The sequence below is a fragment of the Alosa alosa genome, chromosome 7 (genome assembly GCF_017589495.1).
Source record: "Alosa alosa isolate M-15738 ecotype Scorff River chromosome 7, AALO_Geno_1.1, whole genome shotgun sequence".
NCBI classification, from domain to species: Eukaryota; Metazoa; Chordata; class Actinopteri; order Clupeiformes; family Clupeidae; genus Alosa; species Alosa alosa.
Window position 1 is genome coordinate 7,206,198 of NC_063195.1, and position 15,147 is coordinate 7,221,344.

Here is a 15,147-nt window from a genome sequence, read left to right on the forward strand (position 1 = left end):
AGTCCCCAGTGCACAGGTGAATGGCTGCTGTGTAGCCTAAACAGTTGTGGATTTTTAATCGTCAGCTGGACAAGTGAACGAAGTTACCAGCCAGAGTAGCAGCACAGGGGAATTATGAACTAGAACCAGGGACATGGCAGGTTTGAGCAAAAGGTACTGAAGAGGTTTATTTTTAACCAAAGTAGCTCTACTGATCAGACCTTTCTTGACACTGTTAGCTGGTCCTCTTGTTTACGTTTTTTTGCTTCTTCAGTGGTGGGTGTGAAGAGTCGGTGGCGCGTCGGCAAGCGCAATAAATGCGTTTTGGTGACGTCACATATTACAAAGCGTAATCGCAGCCTTTGCGGTTTGAAAATCGCGTTTCATCATATCGCGATATTATCGCAAATGCAATAAATCGTTCAGCCCTACTCGAGCAAGGCAGCTAACCCCTCACTGCTCCCTGAGCGCCGCTGTTGTTGCAGGCAGCTCACTGTGCCGTGATTAGTGGGTACCTCACTGTGTGTTCACTGTGTGCTGAGTGTGTTTCACTAATTCACAGATTGGGATAAATGCCGAGACCAAATTTCCCTCACGGGATCAAAAGAGTATTTATACTTATACTTATACTTCAGACCAGAGCTGATGCTTCAGCAAAGGCCGTCACTGAAAAGCTGTGAATGTCGTTGAACACAGCTGTTCTCACATTAGCTGATTGCGATAAACATTAACCATTGTTGCCTAATTACCAATTATTCATTAAGTAGTATCTACTTTTTTTAGTGTTTTTCAAATAGTATTTTGCAGTATTTTTAAAATACAAAAATACACACCAATAAAGTATTTTGATACAAAATACAGAGCCATTTCCTTCAACCCAATAAAATAAAAATGACAAAATACTATTTTCTATTTGAAATACATATTACATGTTTCAGAAATCTTGACATGTCTAAGTTTTGGGTTGCAATATACAGGTAGTGGGCTCTCTGTTAATTTTAATGAGTAGGCCTAAGCCTAAAGTTACAGCATTTCTATCACAATTGACCAGACTTTGACCTTTGGTCTGCTTTTAACAAAATTCTGGCTATGATTGTTTGTTGTATTGCATCATGAGCCATCACTGTGCCTATTGCATTCTACTGTTGTTAGCCTTAAGCCTAGCTCAGTCATTATGTTATACCACATCACCCTCCATTAGAAGTGCAATGAGCTGCATTTAGCATAATAAACTGCATTTAGAATTCCAAATTCATATTTCTAGATATTTTGGTGAAAGTAACTCAAAAGTAATACAATAGTAGTGTAATGCCTTACAATTCAGATACATATTATAATGTAACAAATTATTTTGAAATGACAGTAATGAGTAATACATAATACGATTTTGAAGTAACTTGCCCAACACTGATGACGACCATCACTTTCTATGTATGTCTGTGTTTGTGTGTGTGTGTGTGTGGAGGGTCAATCAAATTCTATGATTGCCACTGATGTGAATGATCTCACAAATCACACAAACCAAATCAAGTTTTAAAAAAATCGCAAAAGTATCGAAATTGAGATTCTTTACTTAGTATTGGTATTGAAACACTAATGATGGTATTGTGACAACAGGAGTTGGGGATGTGTCCCCACCAAAGCTGAGACCAAACCTACGCCCTTGGCTCTGTCTGCAGAGTGATGATGGAAAAAAGATTTAAAGGACGAAGGATATGGTCATGTGATTGCATGTCCAGATGAAGAAGAAAAGCCCTTTGCAGAGCTTCACTGTAAAACTGAAACAGACGAGTCCAGCGTTACTTACCCCGAAACACCACGGACAAGAGTGGAGATTGAAGTGAATGAAAGGGAGCAGGAGAGCGATCTACTGGAAAGTAAGTCTTTTCAAACCCAGACACCAATTCCATGTAGGGTACTCATTTTTCAAAACCTAAACGGGATTTTCTTTCAGAAACCTGTTAAAAAATGTAGGGTAAGACACATTTTATCGCCGCCGAGGAACGTGCGAGACGCGACTAGGCAGTTGTGCATGGGGGTGCGTCCATCGGATGGAGCTGCCATGAAATCCTAGGACTTTTTCAATGTTACAAGTTAATGTCAGATGGGTAACTAGCGGTCACCGATTCATACAAATGGGAGCTCATGATTTTAATCATTAACTCTCAGAACCCAGAGCAGTTTATGCAGTTTGCATTACTTACTATGTTTTAATTACGTTACAGATGCGTAGCTGTGTAGTATATATTTTTTTTCTGTACAACCTAGGCAATATGATGCAATTCATTTCCACATGACTCAACAAAATACATGAGTGTGTCGTGAGTTAGTTGGGTTATAGAGGCATATGTGTAGTATTCTTTTTTTTCTATGCACAACCTAGGAAATATCCCAGATAGCAAGGGGCTGGCGGACCACTGTCGGCCCACTGGGGGCATAGCTGGTGGTCCGCTGGCATTTTGCTCATTGGTGGCAGTCTGCTGCCGGGTTGCAGACAAATTGCCCAATATTTTGCCACTTCCGGTCTAAAATCTTTTTCATTTGTTCAGTTATACTCCATATATCATTTTAATAACTTTTCTTAATATTCATGACAAGTTCAATTTAAAGAGATGGTGGTCCAACGGCGGACCACAAGTGGCATCCCACCGGCGGTATAAATTCATGCTACATTCAAACGCAAAAGGTGCTTTGATATCTTTTTCGTTTGAACGTCAGCAAGCAGGCATGCTGCGGTTGCAATGAATGAGGATAATTGGTCTGCGGATTTATTTTTTGCATTATTTTGAATATGACTCGCTCCAGTCTCAACAGCACTTCTACTTTTTCCACACGCATCTAAGTTCTAACACACAGATCCCCTCTCGCTTTCTCACTCTCCATCCCTGCGCACGGGGCTCTCTTAAAGGAGCTGCACCATCTTACAACAATTGCATCTACATTTTCATATTAGAATGTTTTGTCAAGTGTAAGCTTAAACTACCGTGATCAGTTTAAGTTCCCGTGCCCCCGCTGAAAGTCTCATGCGCTTATCGTTACACTATCAAATCTATAAGTAACCGTGACCAATAGGGTATAAGATATATAAACTCACGCTATTGTATTATCATATATGTTTGGTAATGGCTCAGCTTTCTCTGATTGTTCTACTGACTTGGAAAATGCATCATGGAAGCAGTAAGTCAAGTCGCATCAAAAATAGTAGTGGCAGAACTCCAAAGTGACACCTTGTGGTTGTTTGTGTCAACTGCAGTTTGTGCCATTTCTGCTGAGAAAATGGGGGGCTTCCTTTGTTTGAACCCCCCTTCTCCCCCCACCTTTCACACCACCCCCATCTCCCCTCCTTTCTGGAGTGTCTGCAACCAGAGACTTTCTCAAAAGACACTCAAAAAATCCTCCATAGAAATGCATGGGGTTAGTTTGGCAGTTGTCTACACATATCCCGCCCTTTCTGCGTCAACATCGACATGTGAATACATTGAGCCAATCATGTGGTGTGTTGTGAAGACATTGTGCGAATCATGTGTTGTGATCTCACCGCTGGAGCAAGGTTGGTGCCGTGAAGCCTTGCGCACACACATTTCTGCTGAAATAGAAGCCCGATAAGTGCCCAAAAAGCGTTACAATATGGCCACCGAGTGGACTTTGCTGCAACTGCTTCTATGGCCACGCCCAATTGATATTATTCTAATTTGGATCACAAAAGCTCCTGTCACTGATTGGTTAGATTAACTTATTGGGTCAGAGAAAAAAGGCATTAAACACCTAGCCTGGCTAGCGCCACCACTTCTCAATGAGACGTGGTCTGGGAACCAGAGGTGGGACCAAGTCATTGTTTGGCAAGTCACAAGTAAGTCCCAAGTCTTAGCACTCAAGTCCAAGTCAAGTCCCAAGTAAATACAGAGAAGGGTAAGTCGAGTCCAAGTCCAAGTCTCATCAAAGCCAAGTCGAGTCCAAGTCCAAGTCCCAATCTTTTTCAAGTCCTGAACAAGTAATCAGGTACTCTTCACTTAATAATGGCATTATTAGACTATCGATCATAATTTTAACACTTCCATCTAATCCACAGAATTTTTTTTTATAAATACAGATTAAAATATGTATGTATGTAAAAAATGTTTCTGTCTTGAAATCTTTTACGATATATGCATGCGCATACAATATACACATGTGCTTACCTGAGTAATCTGTACAAAACGGATAGCTACATGACAAATAAAAATATTGTTTTTCCAAATTTCGGAGCCCACTGTAAGGATGAGTAATAATTTGACTGATTGCATTTCACTGCGCTAGGCCACAGATTTGCCTGCAAACAATTTATTAGTCTGTCTGCCAGTGGCGACTCATAAGGGAAGCTAAGGTCAACACTTTTATATTATTTAAAAGATAATAATGACACAGTCATTTTGTTTTAAAGTATTAATTTCTTAAGAAATACTACACATGTGATGCTGTTTATCTCATTTGTAAATGGTGCACTGTCACTTTAAGCCCATTGTGTGCCACTGTCCACACATTCTCATAATGATCTTTTTTACCAGCTCCATTCCTATGGCTAGTCCACAAACTCAAACATTGTTTGTGCCACATGAATAGCACAATATTAACAATGATAAGCATTATATTAAGTTGGCACAAACAGCTTTCATTCCTTTGTAAATAGATGCATGTATGACATGATGATTGCTTGACATTTTCTGTTTGCAATTAAATGTGAATTATGAGCCTGGTAGCCAGTAGCCACCTAGCTAGCTGAGTGGAATGCGTTTCAATCGGCATATCAATGTGCTTCATGTAAACAAATTATTGAATAGGCCTCCTTCAAGACTCACCATTTCCATTAAACAAAGGCAAAGACAACTCTTCATATTCTTGTCCACTTTCCAAATCACAGTGAGTGCAGCCTATGTCATAGTGACCTGGATCTCATAGTTTATAACAGTAGTGAGAACCGGATAAATCCGCAATTTCCCCTAATCTCGTATTTGTTGCCTTCATGATTTCCTTTTATACGTTTCTTATATTTAAAAGAAAATATCAATCATCATCAACAATGAAAAAACAGCTGGAACCTGCCACTCGTTTTTCTCTCCTCTCGATGCGTGCTTAGATGGGGTTCTCAATTAAATGGAGTAGGCTAGCATAAGTTCAAGTTGGATCTTAATGGAGAGGACTCGAAAAGTATCATCTTTATGTAACATGCTGTTGGTGCATTTTGACATTGTAAACGTTCTCTAACAAGAGTGCAAATCAGTTTGCAGTAAAGTTACTAGTTATTAGCTAAATGTTGGTCGTTTCTCTGTCTCTTGGTGCCCTACACACAGTGCGTAACGCATGTGGGGGTAGCGGCAGCACTGAACTGTGCTCTGGACTGGCCGCTTGTCTCCGCTATTTTTTTTTTTTTTTCGCGGAGGGAAAGCATCTCTGGGGTGACTGGTCCACGATCAGGAAATTTAGTTTTTGACTCGAGACATGTCAAGTCGTCACAAGTCAAAGAGGCAAAGTCCGAGTCAAGTCTCGAAAGTGAATAGTATTCAAGTCCAAGTCGAGTCGCAAGTCATGCGAATTTTATCAAGTCAAGTCTGAAGTCATTAAAATCATGACTCGAGTCTGACTCGAGTCCAAGTCATGTGACTCGAGTCCACATGTCTGCTGGGAACCAAACGTTCATTTTCTCGTATTTGAAAAAAATGCCCAGATCCGTTTATTGGGTGCTACGGATGTCTATCAAATGCTGTCTGTGTCTGTGCATAGTTCATCATCGTCTTGCTCTTCCCCCTGTTCTGTGATTGGTTCCCTATCTCAGGCGAAAATTTGCTCCATGGTCTCCAGGCTGCCTTAGCAGCATGAATCAAATTGCGCGCAAGGCAGCATTGGAACACCCAGGCTATTAAACACCATTAAATGGTCAGATTTCTGAACTCGGATGTTTAAAGATAGTCATGGGGATGCTCTAAACCAGTGTTTCTCAAAGTGTGGTCCGGGGACCACTGGTGGTCCGCAAGCTATCCTAAGTGGTCCGTGAGCAGACATGGTAAAATATATGATAGGCCTATAGATGAGTTGCCTATGTAAGATATGGCAGTTTAAATCATATGAATCCTCTGATACAATAAGCAAAGTGCAAAGACAATAAGCAAGGTGATTCAGTGAGTAGGCCGATTTGTGTAGGCTAATATACTGTTGAAGTAGGTCTAATTTTTTTTTTTTTTTTTTTAGCTAGGTGGTCCGTGCGTTTCTTTTTTATTGGTTAAGTGGTCTTTCGTCTGAAAAAGTTTGAGAAACACTGCTCTAAACGTATGCACCATATCTATATTTAACCAACAGTACAGCTATAGTCTGTCTTTTTTTGCACCTTTTTGCTTTTTATTCCTTCAGTTCATGTAATTTTTGTCTGGATTTGTTTCACAACAGAACTAGAGTCTGAAATGTCAGGATTTACTGAATCGACACCGCTGCTCATGCCAGTGAAGGAGATAAAAGAAGAAGAGTTTGATGATTTCCTTCAAGAGCACATGTTTGCAGACCAGGATGTAAAAGGAGACCTCGGACTGGATTATGACTGCAAGACTGAAACACACACATCACCGACCTTCAACTGCAAAGAAGAACAGTCTCCAGTGATGGAAATTAAACAGGAGGAAGAATCTGATTTAAAAGAAGAATGCCAGAAAGACTCTTTCTGTAAAGGTAAGTGACTAATTACTTGTTTACATTGTGGACATTTTTTTAAAACACAAACATTTGCACAATGATATTAATTATAATTGTTTCAAAATGTTTTTTCTTACTTCTCTTGCAAATCTTCAACACAGGTGAGATGAGACATACTGGGGAAAAGGTACATTATTTTACCAGGAGGGGAAAGGCCTCCTCGAAGACGACTCAACACAAGTCTCACATGACGATCCACACAGGAGAAAAGACGTATCAGTGCTCTGTCTGTGGAAAGACCTTAAGACGAAAAGATAATCTCAAGGCACACCAGAGGATCCACACAGGAGAAAAGACACATCAGTGCACTACATGTGGGATGAGTTTCAGGATTAGGTCAAAGGTCACTGTCCATCAGCGCACTCATACAGGAGAAAAGCCACATCAGTGCTCGGACTGTGGAAAGGCCTTTACTCAAAGGTCTTATCTAACGCGACACCAGATGGTTCACACAGGAGAAAAGCCGTATCAGTGCTCTGACTGTGGCAAGTCCTTTAGTCAAAAAGCATGTCTACAGGCACACCAGAGGATCCACACAGGAGAAAAGCCGTTTCAGTGCACTACATGTGGAATGAGTTTCAGGACTAGGACAAAGGTCACCATCCATCAGCGCATTCATACATGAGAAAAGCCACATCAGTGCTCTGACTGTGGTAAGTCCTTTAATCATAACGCTGGTCTGCAGGAGCACCAGAGAATCCACACAGGAGAAAAGCCGTTTCAGTGCTCTGCATGTGGAATGAGTTTCAGGACTAGGCAATTGGTGACTAAGCATCAGCGCATGCATACAGGAGAAAAGCCGTACCAGTGCTCTGACTATGGAAAGGCCTTTAATCAAAGGTTTAGTCTAAAGGAACACCAGAATACCCACACAGGAGAAAAGCCGTATCAATGCCCCGACTGTGGAAAGGCCTTTATTTATAGGTCCGATCTAAAGGCACACCAGAGGATCCACACAGGAGAAAAGCCGTATCAGTGTACTACATGTGGTAAGAGTTTCAAAACTAGGAGCGATGTGAACACTCATCAGAAGGTCCACACAGGAGAAAAGCCGTATCGGTGCTCTGACTGTGGAAAGGCCTTTAGTCAAAGGTCCCATCTAAAGATACACCAGAGGATCCACACAGGAGAAAAGCCGTATCAGTGTTCTACATGTGGGAAGAGTTTCAAAACTAGGACCGAGATGACCATTCATCAGCGCACCCACACAGGAGAAAAGCCGTGTCGGTGCTCTGACTGTGGAAAGGCCTTTAGGAATGGACACAATCTAAAGAAACACCAGAGGATCCACATGTCATTTTAGTGCTCTGATGTGGAAAGGCCTTCAGTCGTATGTGAGTCCTATGGGAACACCAAAGTATTCACAGAGGAGAATATTGAACTTTGACAGCACGGAACGATTTAAGTCATTCCTATTTTGCGCGGAGCCCGGCAGCAAGCACAACAAAAATCTTTGGGACGTTACTTCATTCAAGAGCAACCTGCGCAATGTGTTCGGCCCTTAATGTTACGATTTCTGTTTCTTCCTTCGTTTTTTCATTGGACAGAACTCCGCTGAACTGAGAGTCACCCCGTGTTGGGTGAAGCAAAAAACCCGACCAAACCGGACTATACAATGTTTGTTGATAAAATTATGCAAATATTAAATAATCACAATTCACTAAAACACAACATAAACTGTTCTCTGATTGGTCACTGGTGGTCCCCTAACTACTGGCTGAGTCAGGTTTGGGTGTCCAGCTGAAGATTTTCGTAATTGTAATTGCCTGCAATCTGAACTGAAGATATGTCTGGTAAACAATATTACTGGTTAAAAAATGCTATCTGGGAAGCGTTTGGCTCACCGCCCTTAGCTGATCCACTGTTTGTGAATTGGGGCTATAGCATACTGGGCAAGCTCTGTAGTGATTGATCAACAAAAAATACTGTATCCACAGCTTATTAGTTGTGTTTTTATGCAGAAAAAGATCCTGGGATCAATTTCGCCGGTGTTACACATTAGGCGGTATTCTTTTTTGTATAAAGACACTTACCTAGCACTTTCTCGTAAAATCATTTGACTGAATTTAATAAGAGTTTGACTTATTTTAGGATGTCTTATGTGTGCAGCTTGTTTTAAAGTTAGTGTTTGAATGCTGATATGATTACAGACTATACAATGTTTGTTGATAAAATGATGCACATATTAAATATTCACAATTCACTAAAAACACAACATAAACTGTTCTCTGATTGGTCACTGGTGGGATAGAGCATAGTGGTTAAGGAGCTCTGCTGGCATGCTGTAGACCACAGACTGTATATAGACAGACTGTATATATAGTTTAGAGTGTATATATAGTAGTGTATATATAGTTCTATATATATATAGTCTATGAAGCAAACAATAGGTTACGTTAGCAGTAACTGACATGGCTGGCAGCTAGCATTATCATCATCAAGAGGTGTGCTAACTCGTACATCCAGATTAATACCAGCTGAGCCCGGCTACCTATTAAACACTCTCTGGTTATACTTCAGACTTGACGAACTCCCATGGTAGGCGACGGGAATTCCTTACTGCAGAAATAGTAGATTGATGCCCTTTCAACAGGATTAGTCTGGGCGTTCTTTTTAAAACATAGGCTAAACGTTTCATTCAAAGCAGCGCTTTCTCGTTTGCCTCCTTCAGTTACTAACCTGCACTGTGTCAAATGTCACCACGAAATGTGATTAATCAGCGTTACATATATTTTTTTAATGCCTTAATATTTCTTTAATTAATTAATCGAAATTAATGTGTTATTTTGACAGCCCTAGTTATTATACTACTGCAATACACTAATCTAGTAGTGTTGCACTGAATAGAGATGACCTTGGTGGTTAATGCATGCCATGGCCAACTACAGAAAAAGGAAGTTTGAAGAAAAGGGAAAAAAATCACTAAATAAACATCACATAGACTATTCTGTTTTGTTATGGCATAGAAAACAATGAAACAAAATAAATGACAACAGGTTCATCACATCTCCTTTCAGAATCTTTATTTAGACATTTAAGCTTAAAATATGTAAATAAAATGTGTTCCTGACTTTTAAGTCAGAAAAACAAGCATGTTTTTTTTATGCCAACACGTATAGAAACACTGACACCTCAGATCAGCAATTCATTTTTCAAAGAAATTCAGCAAATAACTAAACTTTAGGGAGAACAGAATACATCATATTATTGTTGTTGAAACATTCTCATGATCCACACGTTCATTTTAGGAGAAGAGCATAATATAAAGAAAGCAATATCAGCATTTGTTTAGTTTCAGCAAAACGGTAATTATATAATTGAATAGACACATACATTACACCTGTGTATGAACAGGAGTGTGTGACTGGTGTTCCTGCATTTTTTTTCTACAGTCTATGGCCTGGAGCTATTGCCATAGTAACAAGCCCTGCTCAACTTCCAGGGCCACAGGTCAAGCAACACAATGGATGTTGCTACGGTTACATGGTTACTGCGGAATCAAAGATCCTTGATTACTAGCAAGATTGAGCAACGTAATTCGTTACTATGGGAGCAAAACGGGACAGTTCCGGTCTGAATAAGTGGGAGTGTCACCCTACGTCACTAAATAAACTTTCTCTCTTAAATAACGTTTTTCATGTGATGTATTCTAGGTTCTATAGCTTTGTTTACATCCAGCTGGTAGGCAAGGGACAAGTTGAACCCATTGAACATCGTTGTCTGCAGCTGCCTCTCAGTAGGCTACATCTCTGTATTTCAGCATTGTCAACATTTCAGGCATCAATAAAGGTGATGATGAAACGTTATCCCATTGTTCAATATTTGATAGCCTGTCACAGGAACGTTGTTTCGCTAAAATCGCCCTGATTTGGTGCATTGATCTGTATCGGAGAACCTGCATGTAGCCTAATGGTAGCCTAACTTTTTTTCTCTGTTCAAAACTCTGTTTACACGAAGACGATAGCCTTTCTTAGAAGCTGTAAAATTTGACCAGAAAGGAACATGTCTTCCTTCTGAAAGCTGACACAAAATCAAACAATATTTGATAATTTAACTTCAACTGAACAGCGACAGGTTTTGGTAGGCAGTAGACTCAGCAGACTTTAAAACGGTAGCCTAGAAGCTACTGTTATAGCCAGCGTCAGTCAGCATCATAACATTAATGGCGTTAGTCATGAATCCTGTAACATATTATATCATATAACAGCGATGGCTTATTCCAAGACGATCTGCATGGATATATAACCACCCAGAACAACTCAGAATGTGAATGATAAAGTTCATTAATTGTGTGAAACTTTTTATTAGTTATCCATTGCAGCATCGCCTATATTAGGCTGTTATGCTAGCTCAGCCTTTAAATATGTTGTTATTTTGGTCATGTGGACTTGATTAAACGGGTAAAGATAATTCATAAACTGCTTATTTCTTACATGACTGAAGCAGTAGCCTAGGTTCAACAGTGGTTGAGGTTGCTGTGTTAAGTTGTTGTGTGTGATCGCTAAACTATTAGGATCAAATCAGTTTATTTTGACATACGGGAGTTAGCCTAAGTGACCTGTAACGTTAGCCTATAGCACAAAAAGCCTATTCTGTTTTCATTTATTAGCATTTGTTGTGATTATATAATCAAATGACACACATGATAACTTGAAATAGAAGGACAGAAGATAGGTGATTGATGTCCACAAGCACTAATTTCACGAGACAAATTAGAACAAACTGTTCGGTAAAAATAATCTTGCCATGTTTAAAATGCTGCACTTTTTCCCTTCATAGCCTGTCTCTGGCAATTCATTTTTGGATGACTGTAGAAAGTTGTATTTTAGCCTACGTCTCAGTAGACAGTAGGCTACACCATTAGGCTATCTTGAGAATAAAAGACTTCACAGCTGCTAATCGATCATCCTCCACAACCACGAGGATAGGTAGGCTAAACGGTCGTTCGTCACCTTTTTTTGCTTCTTATTGTAAAACCAACTGTTAGGGCCTACACAAGTGGTCGGCATCCCGGTCAATATTTGATATTAAAATTTGAAATTTAAAATTCAATTTTGAAGCTATTTGTAACTATGTGTAGCCTATGCAACCCGACTGTTGTAGGCTTGCCTACCACTCTCTGCAGTGCCTTGCCTACCATTCTTGCCTACCACTCCAGTTGTAAACAAACGGTCACATGACATTATGACGTAGGTGCAAAACCTTAATAAGCAATAACAACAGATAAACATAATTGTGTTCACAGTATTATTGTCCATAATCATGTATGATACCAATGAATCATTCTTAAGGACATGATATGAATAATTTAATTAGTCATGTGAACCGAGCTAGCTAGCTAACGCTAGCTTAAAATGCTATACAAGTGGATGGTAGTAGCTATGGCAATACAGCTATGCGCTAACAAGTGACTAGTAGTTGAAGGACTTCGCTTAAACTTAATATACTGTTGCAAATTCGCTTGAGTATAAACTATCCACTTTAACTAATGTCAGTAGTGTTATTCAGCTAGTTGTCATTTCAAAGAAATTACACTTCTCCGTTTAAAATGTTACCTTAGCTAAGAGGCTAGCTAGCATGATAACAACCGGACAGTAACTGGCAGCAGCATGGTCTAATATTAAGTTATTTTATTACAAATCCAACACTAAAAAAATTACACTATTAGGCTTGAAATGATCCCAAACACTTACAGATTATGACACTATTTTCCAAAAAACCCTCAACAAATCCAGAAAGACAAAATGACCAATTTATTGGTAAAATTCCACAAGTCTCCATTGACATTAGTGCAGCAAGGGCTTACTCTGGTCTGCATAAAGGGGGATTTCCCCCCCTCCCCCTTGCAATAATCGAATGCGGAAATTGTTGAACGTTTGCGCCTCTCGCTCCGCTTGAACCCTCTCTGGCGGAATGTTGCAATGTCTTGATTTGATGAAGTCTGAACTTTAGCAGTTGATTAAATAGACAGCAGTGTTAAACAAACCCCCCCACACACACACAAATCCGATGCTGTAGAGAGAAGGGAGGGGGAGTAGAGAATGAGGATAGAGAGAAAGGGTGACGGGGAAAGGGAGGACAGAGCGAATGAAAGAGGAGTGGAAGAGGGGAAAAGAGAACAGAGACAGAGTGGAGGAGAGCGGGAGGAAAAGAGGGAGTAGAGACAGAGAGGTAGAGAGGAAGGGAGGGGAATGAGAGACGGACAGAGTGGAAGAGAAGAGAGGGGGAGTAGAGAGAAAGGGTGACATGTGGACGTGCTGTTGGAGGACGAGCTCATGAGATCTTGCGCAGGGACACTGAGGAGCCATAATAATAAACCCAAAACCCTGGATAGAGGGGCTCAGTGAATATGGAGTGGAACGTGTGCAGGTGTGTGAGTGTATCAGTGGAGACGCTGTAGAAGGACAGAGTGCCGGCCGGCCAGTCCAGGTAAACTCCTACTGTTCTGGAGCGGGAGGAGGGGGCAGGTATGGCAGTGTGTATAGGCCATATATACCTCAGCTCCATCATCTCCACTCCATTCAGCCTCCCAGTAGCAGCGTCCAGTCAGACCCTCTCTACACAACACCTGAGGATACAATGTGGAGTCAAATCTCTCTGGGTGTTCAGGATACGGCTGCTGCTCACTCACACATGTCACCTTTCTGTTCCCCTCAGAGAGAGAGAGACGTCTGCTTGATGTGTTTGGGTCCAGTGTGAGATCACAGGCATCTGCAGACAAGAGAAGAGAGAACATGAGAACACACACACACACACACCACATCAACACAAACAAACACACTCCTACACACCCTACCTACACACACACACACCATGTCAACACAAACACACACGTACACGAAATCAACACACACACACCAGATATGTGCAACAGGTGAGGGGAGAACATGAGAACACCCACACTCCTCACTACACACACACAGAACACACTCCTCACTATACACACACACTCCTCACTACACACCCTACCAACACACACACACACACACAACACACTCCTCACTACACACCCTACCAACACACACACACACACAACACACTCCTCACTACACACCCTACCAACACACACAACCCACTCCTCACTACACACACACACAAAACAAAACCTCTGCCGGTCACTTTGACCGGCACCATTTTTTTCTAGCGGAAACTCTGGGAGGCACACATTTTAAGTCCCGATGTCCTCAAATGAGGACATAAAAGATAAAAGCTTCCTGATGTGTTACAATGAAAAATAAATGTGAAATGTATGCCATATCATACTAGAACTGGTAATAAGCATGAATAAACAAGTTCCAACCCCATAAATTACAATGGCACTTTACCATAACGACAATTGTCATGCCCATTGATAAAACATGTAGGTTGATATCGACGCCATCTTGTTTTTCCCAATATAGTGTAATGTGCTTTTATTATCACTAACTGGTACAAATAACTGTCATGATATGAGGGCAACAGAAATGTATTCAGAATATTGAAGTAGAAAGTCCTGCAAAGCCTAAATGTTATGTCCTCATACGAGGACGCAGGGTCTCAGGAGGTTCACCATATCATATGAAGAATCATATTATTGTGTCTGTGTGGCCTTATGCTAAAGAAGAGGTCTTTTTTGACTGAAGAACCTTTTTCAGCCAATACCCCTGGCCTGTCGCCTCCACAGGGAGGACCCGCCTTATTATTATTGACTGCTGACTGCTTTTGTGGGTGTTTGTTTGTTTAGCTTATGCGTTGTGTTGTTGTGTGTTGCTGTACAATATACCTTTTGAACACATCTGACTGGAACATATTTATTGGAGAGAAATATAGCTACGGCCCCGAATGTCCATAGCCTACCTAACGACGTCACGCATTGCACTTTGTGTTAATGCAATTTAGTTTTATTGTATTGTAGCGACTGGCTGTCAATCAGCTATGTATAACCCCGGGCACACTGGTGGTTGGCGGCCCGGGGGGTCGGACCCCCTGGGGATATAGTGATTGGTTCTGCCTCTTCAAGTTCTGGGCCAGACACGGTCCGTTGTGTTCTAATGCTTACACGTTGTGCTTTTGTTAATAAAAACGTGAAGAGGCACCGCGACCCCCTTCTAACCGGCAGAGTTTGTTTCGAAATGTTGTGAGATGGGCATTGGAAGCAGAGGCAGAAAATGTCTTCTCTCATAGGTAGGTTATGTCAACGTCAAAGGCATTATGTCAATTGTAGCCTTTGACAAAAAACCTTTACAAAAATGACTTGCAGACTGCAAATAATTTTGCGACCCCTCCAATATTTTTAGCGACCCCCAGTTTGAGAACCACTGGCCTATAACAACCTCTGGTGACTTTGTGCATCTCCTGTAGATGGCGCTCCTGTGCTCGTTGATCTGGACTCTTAGGGCTGTATTTTGGGTCACCAGCACATGGCGTAATACTCGTTATTCACCCGCGCAAAGTTGAATTCGGTATTTTTGT

At 41.0% G+C, this 15,147-nt stretch overlaps 2 protein-coding genes across 2 annotated transcripts in view; one reads left to right on the top strand and one right to left on the bottom strand.

Moving 5' to 3' along the window:
• Positions 1-15,147, bottom strand: part of LOC125297355 (zinc finger protein 501-like) — a gene marked incomplete in the record, with an annotated part of 28,059 nt that overhangs the window by 9,960 nt on the left and 2,952 nt on the right.
• On the top strand, positions 1,601-8,865 carry LOC125297338 (zinc finger protein OZF-like). Its single transcript, XM_048247655.1, is given in 3 exon segments — positions 1,601-1,856; positions 6,397-6,672; positions 6,798-8,865. Coding segments are annotated over 2 exon segments (1,464 nt in total). The 5' UTR covers positions 1,601-1,856; positions 6,397-6,410; the 3' UTR covers positions 8,000-8,865.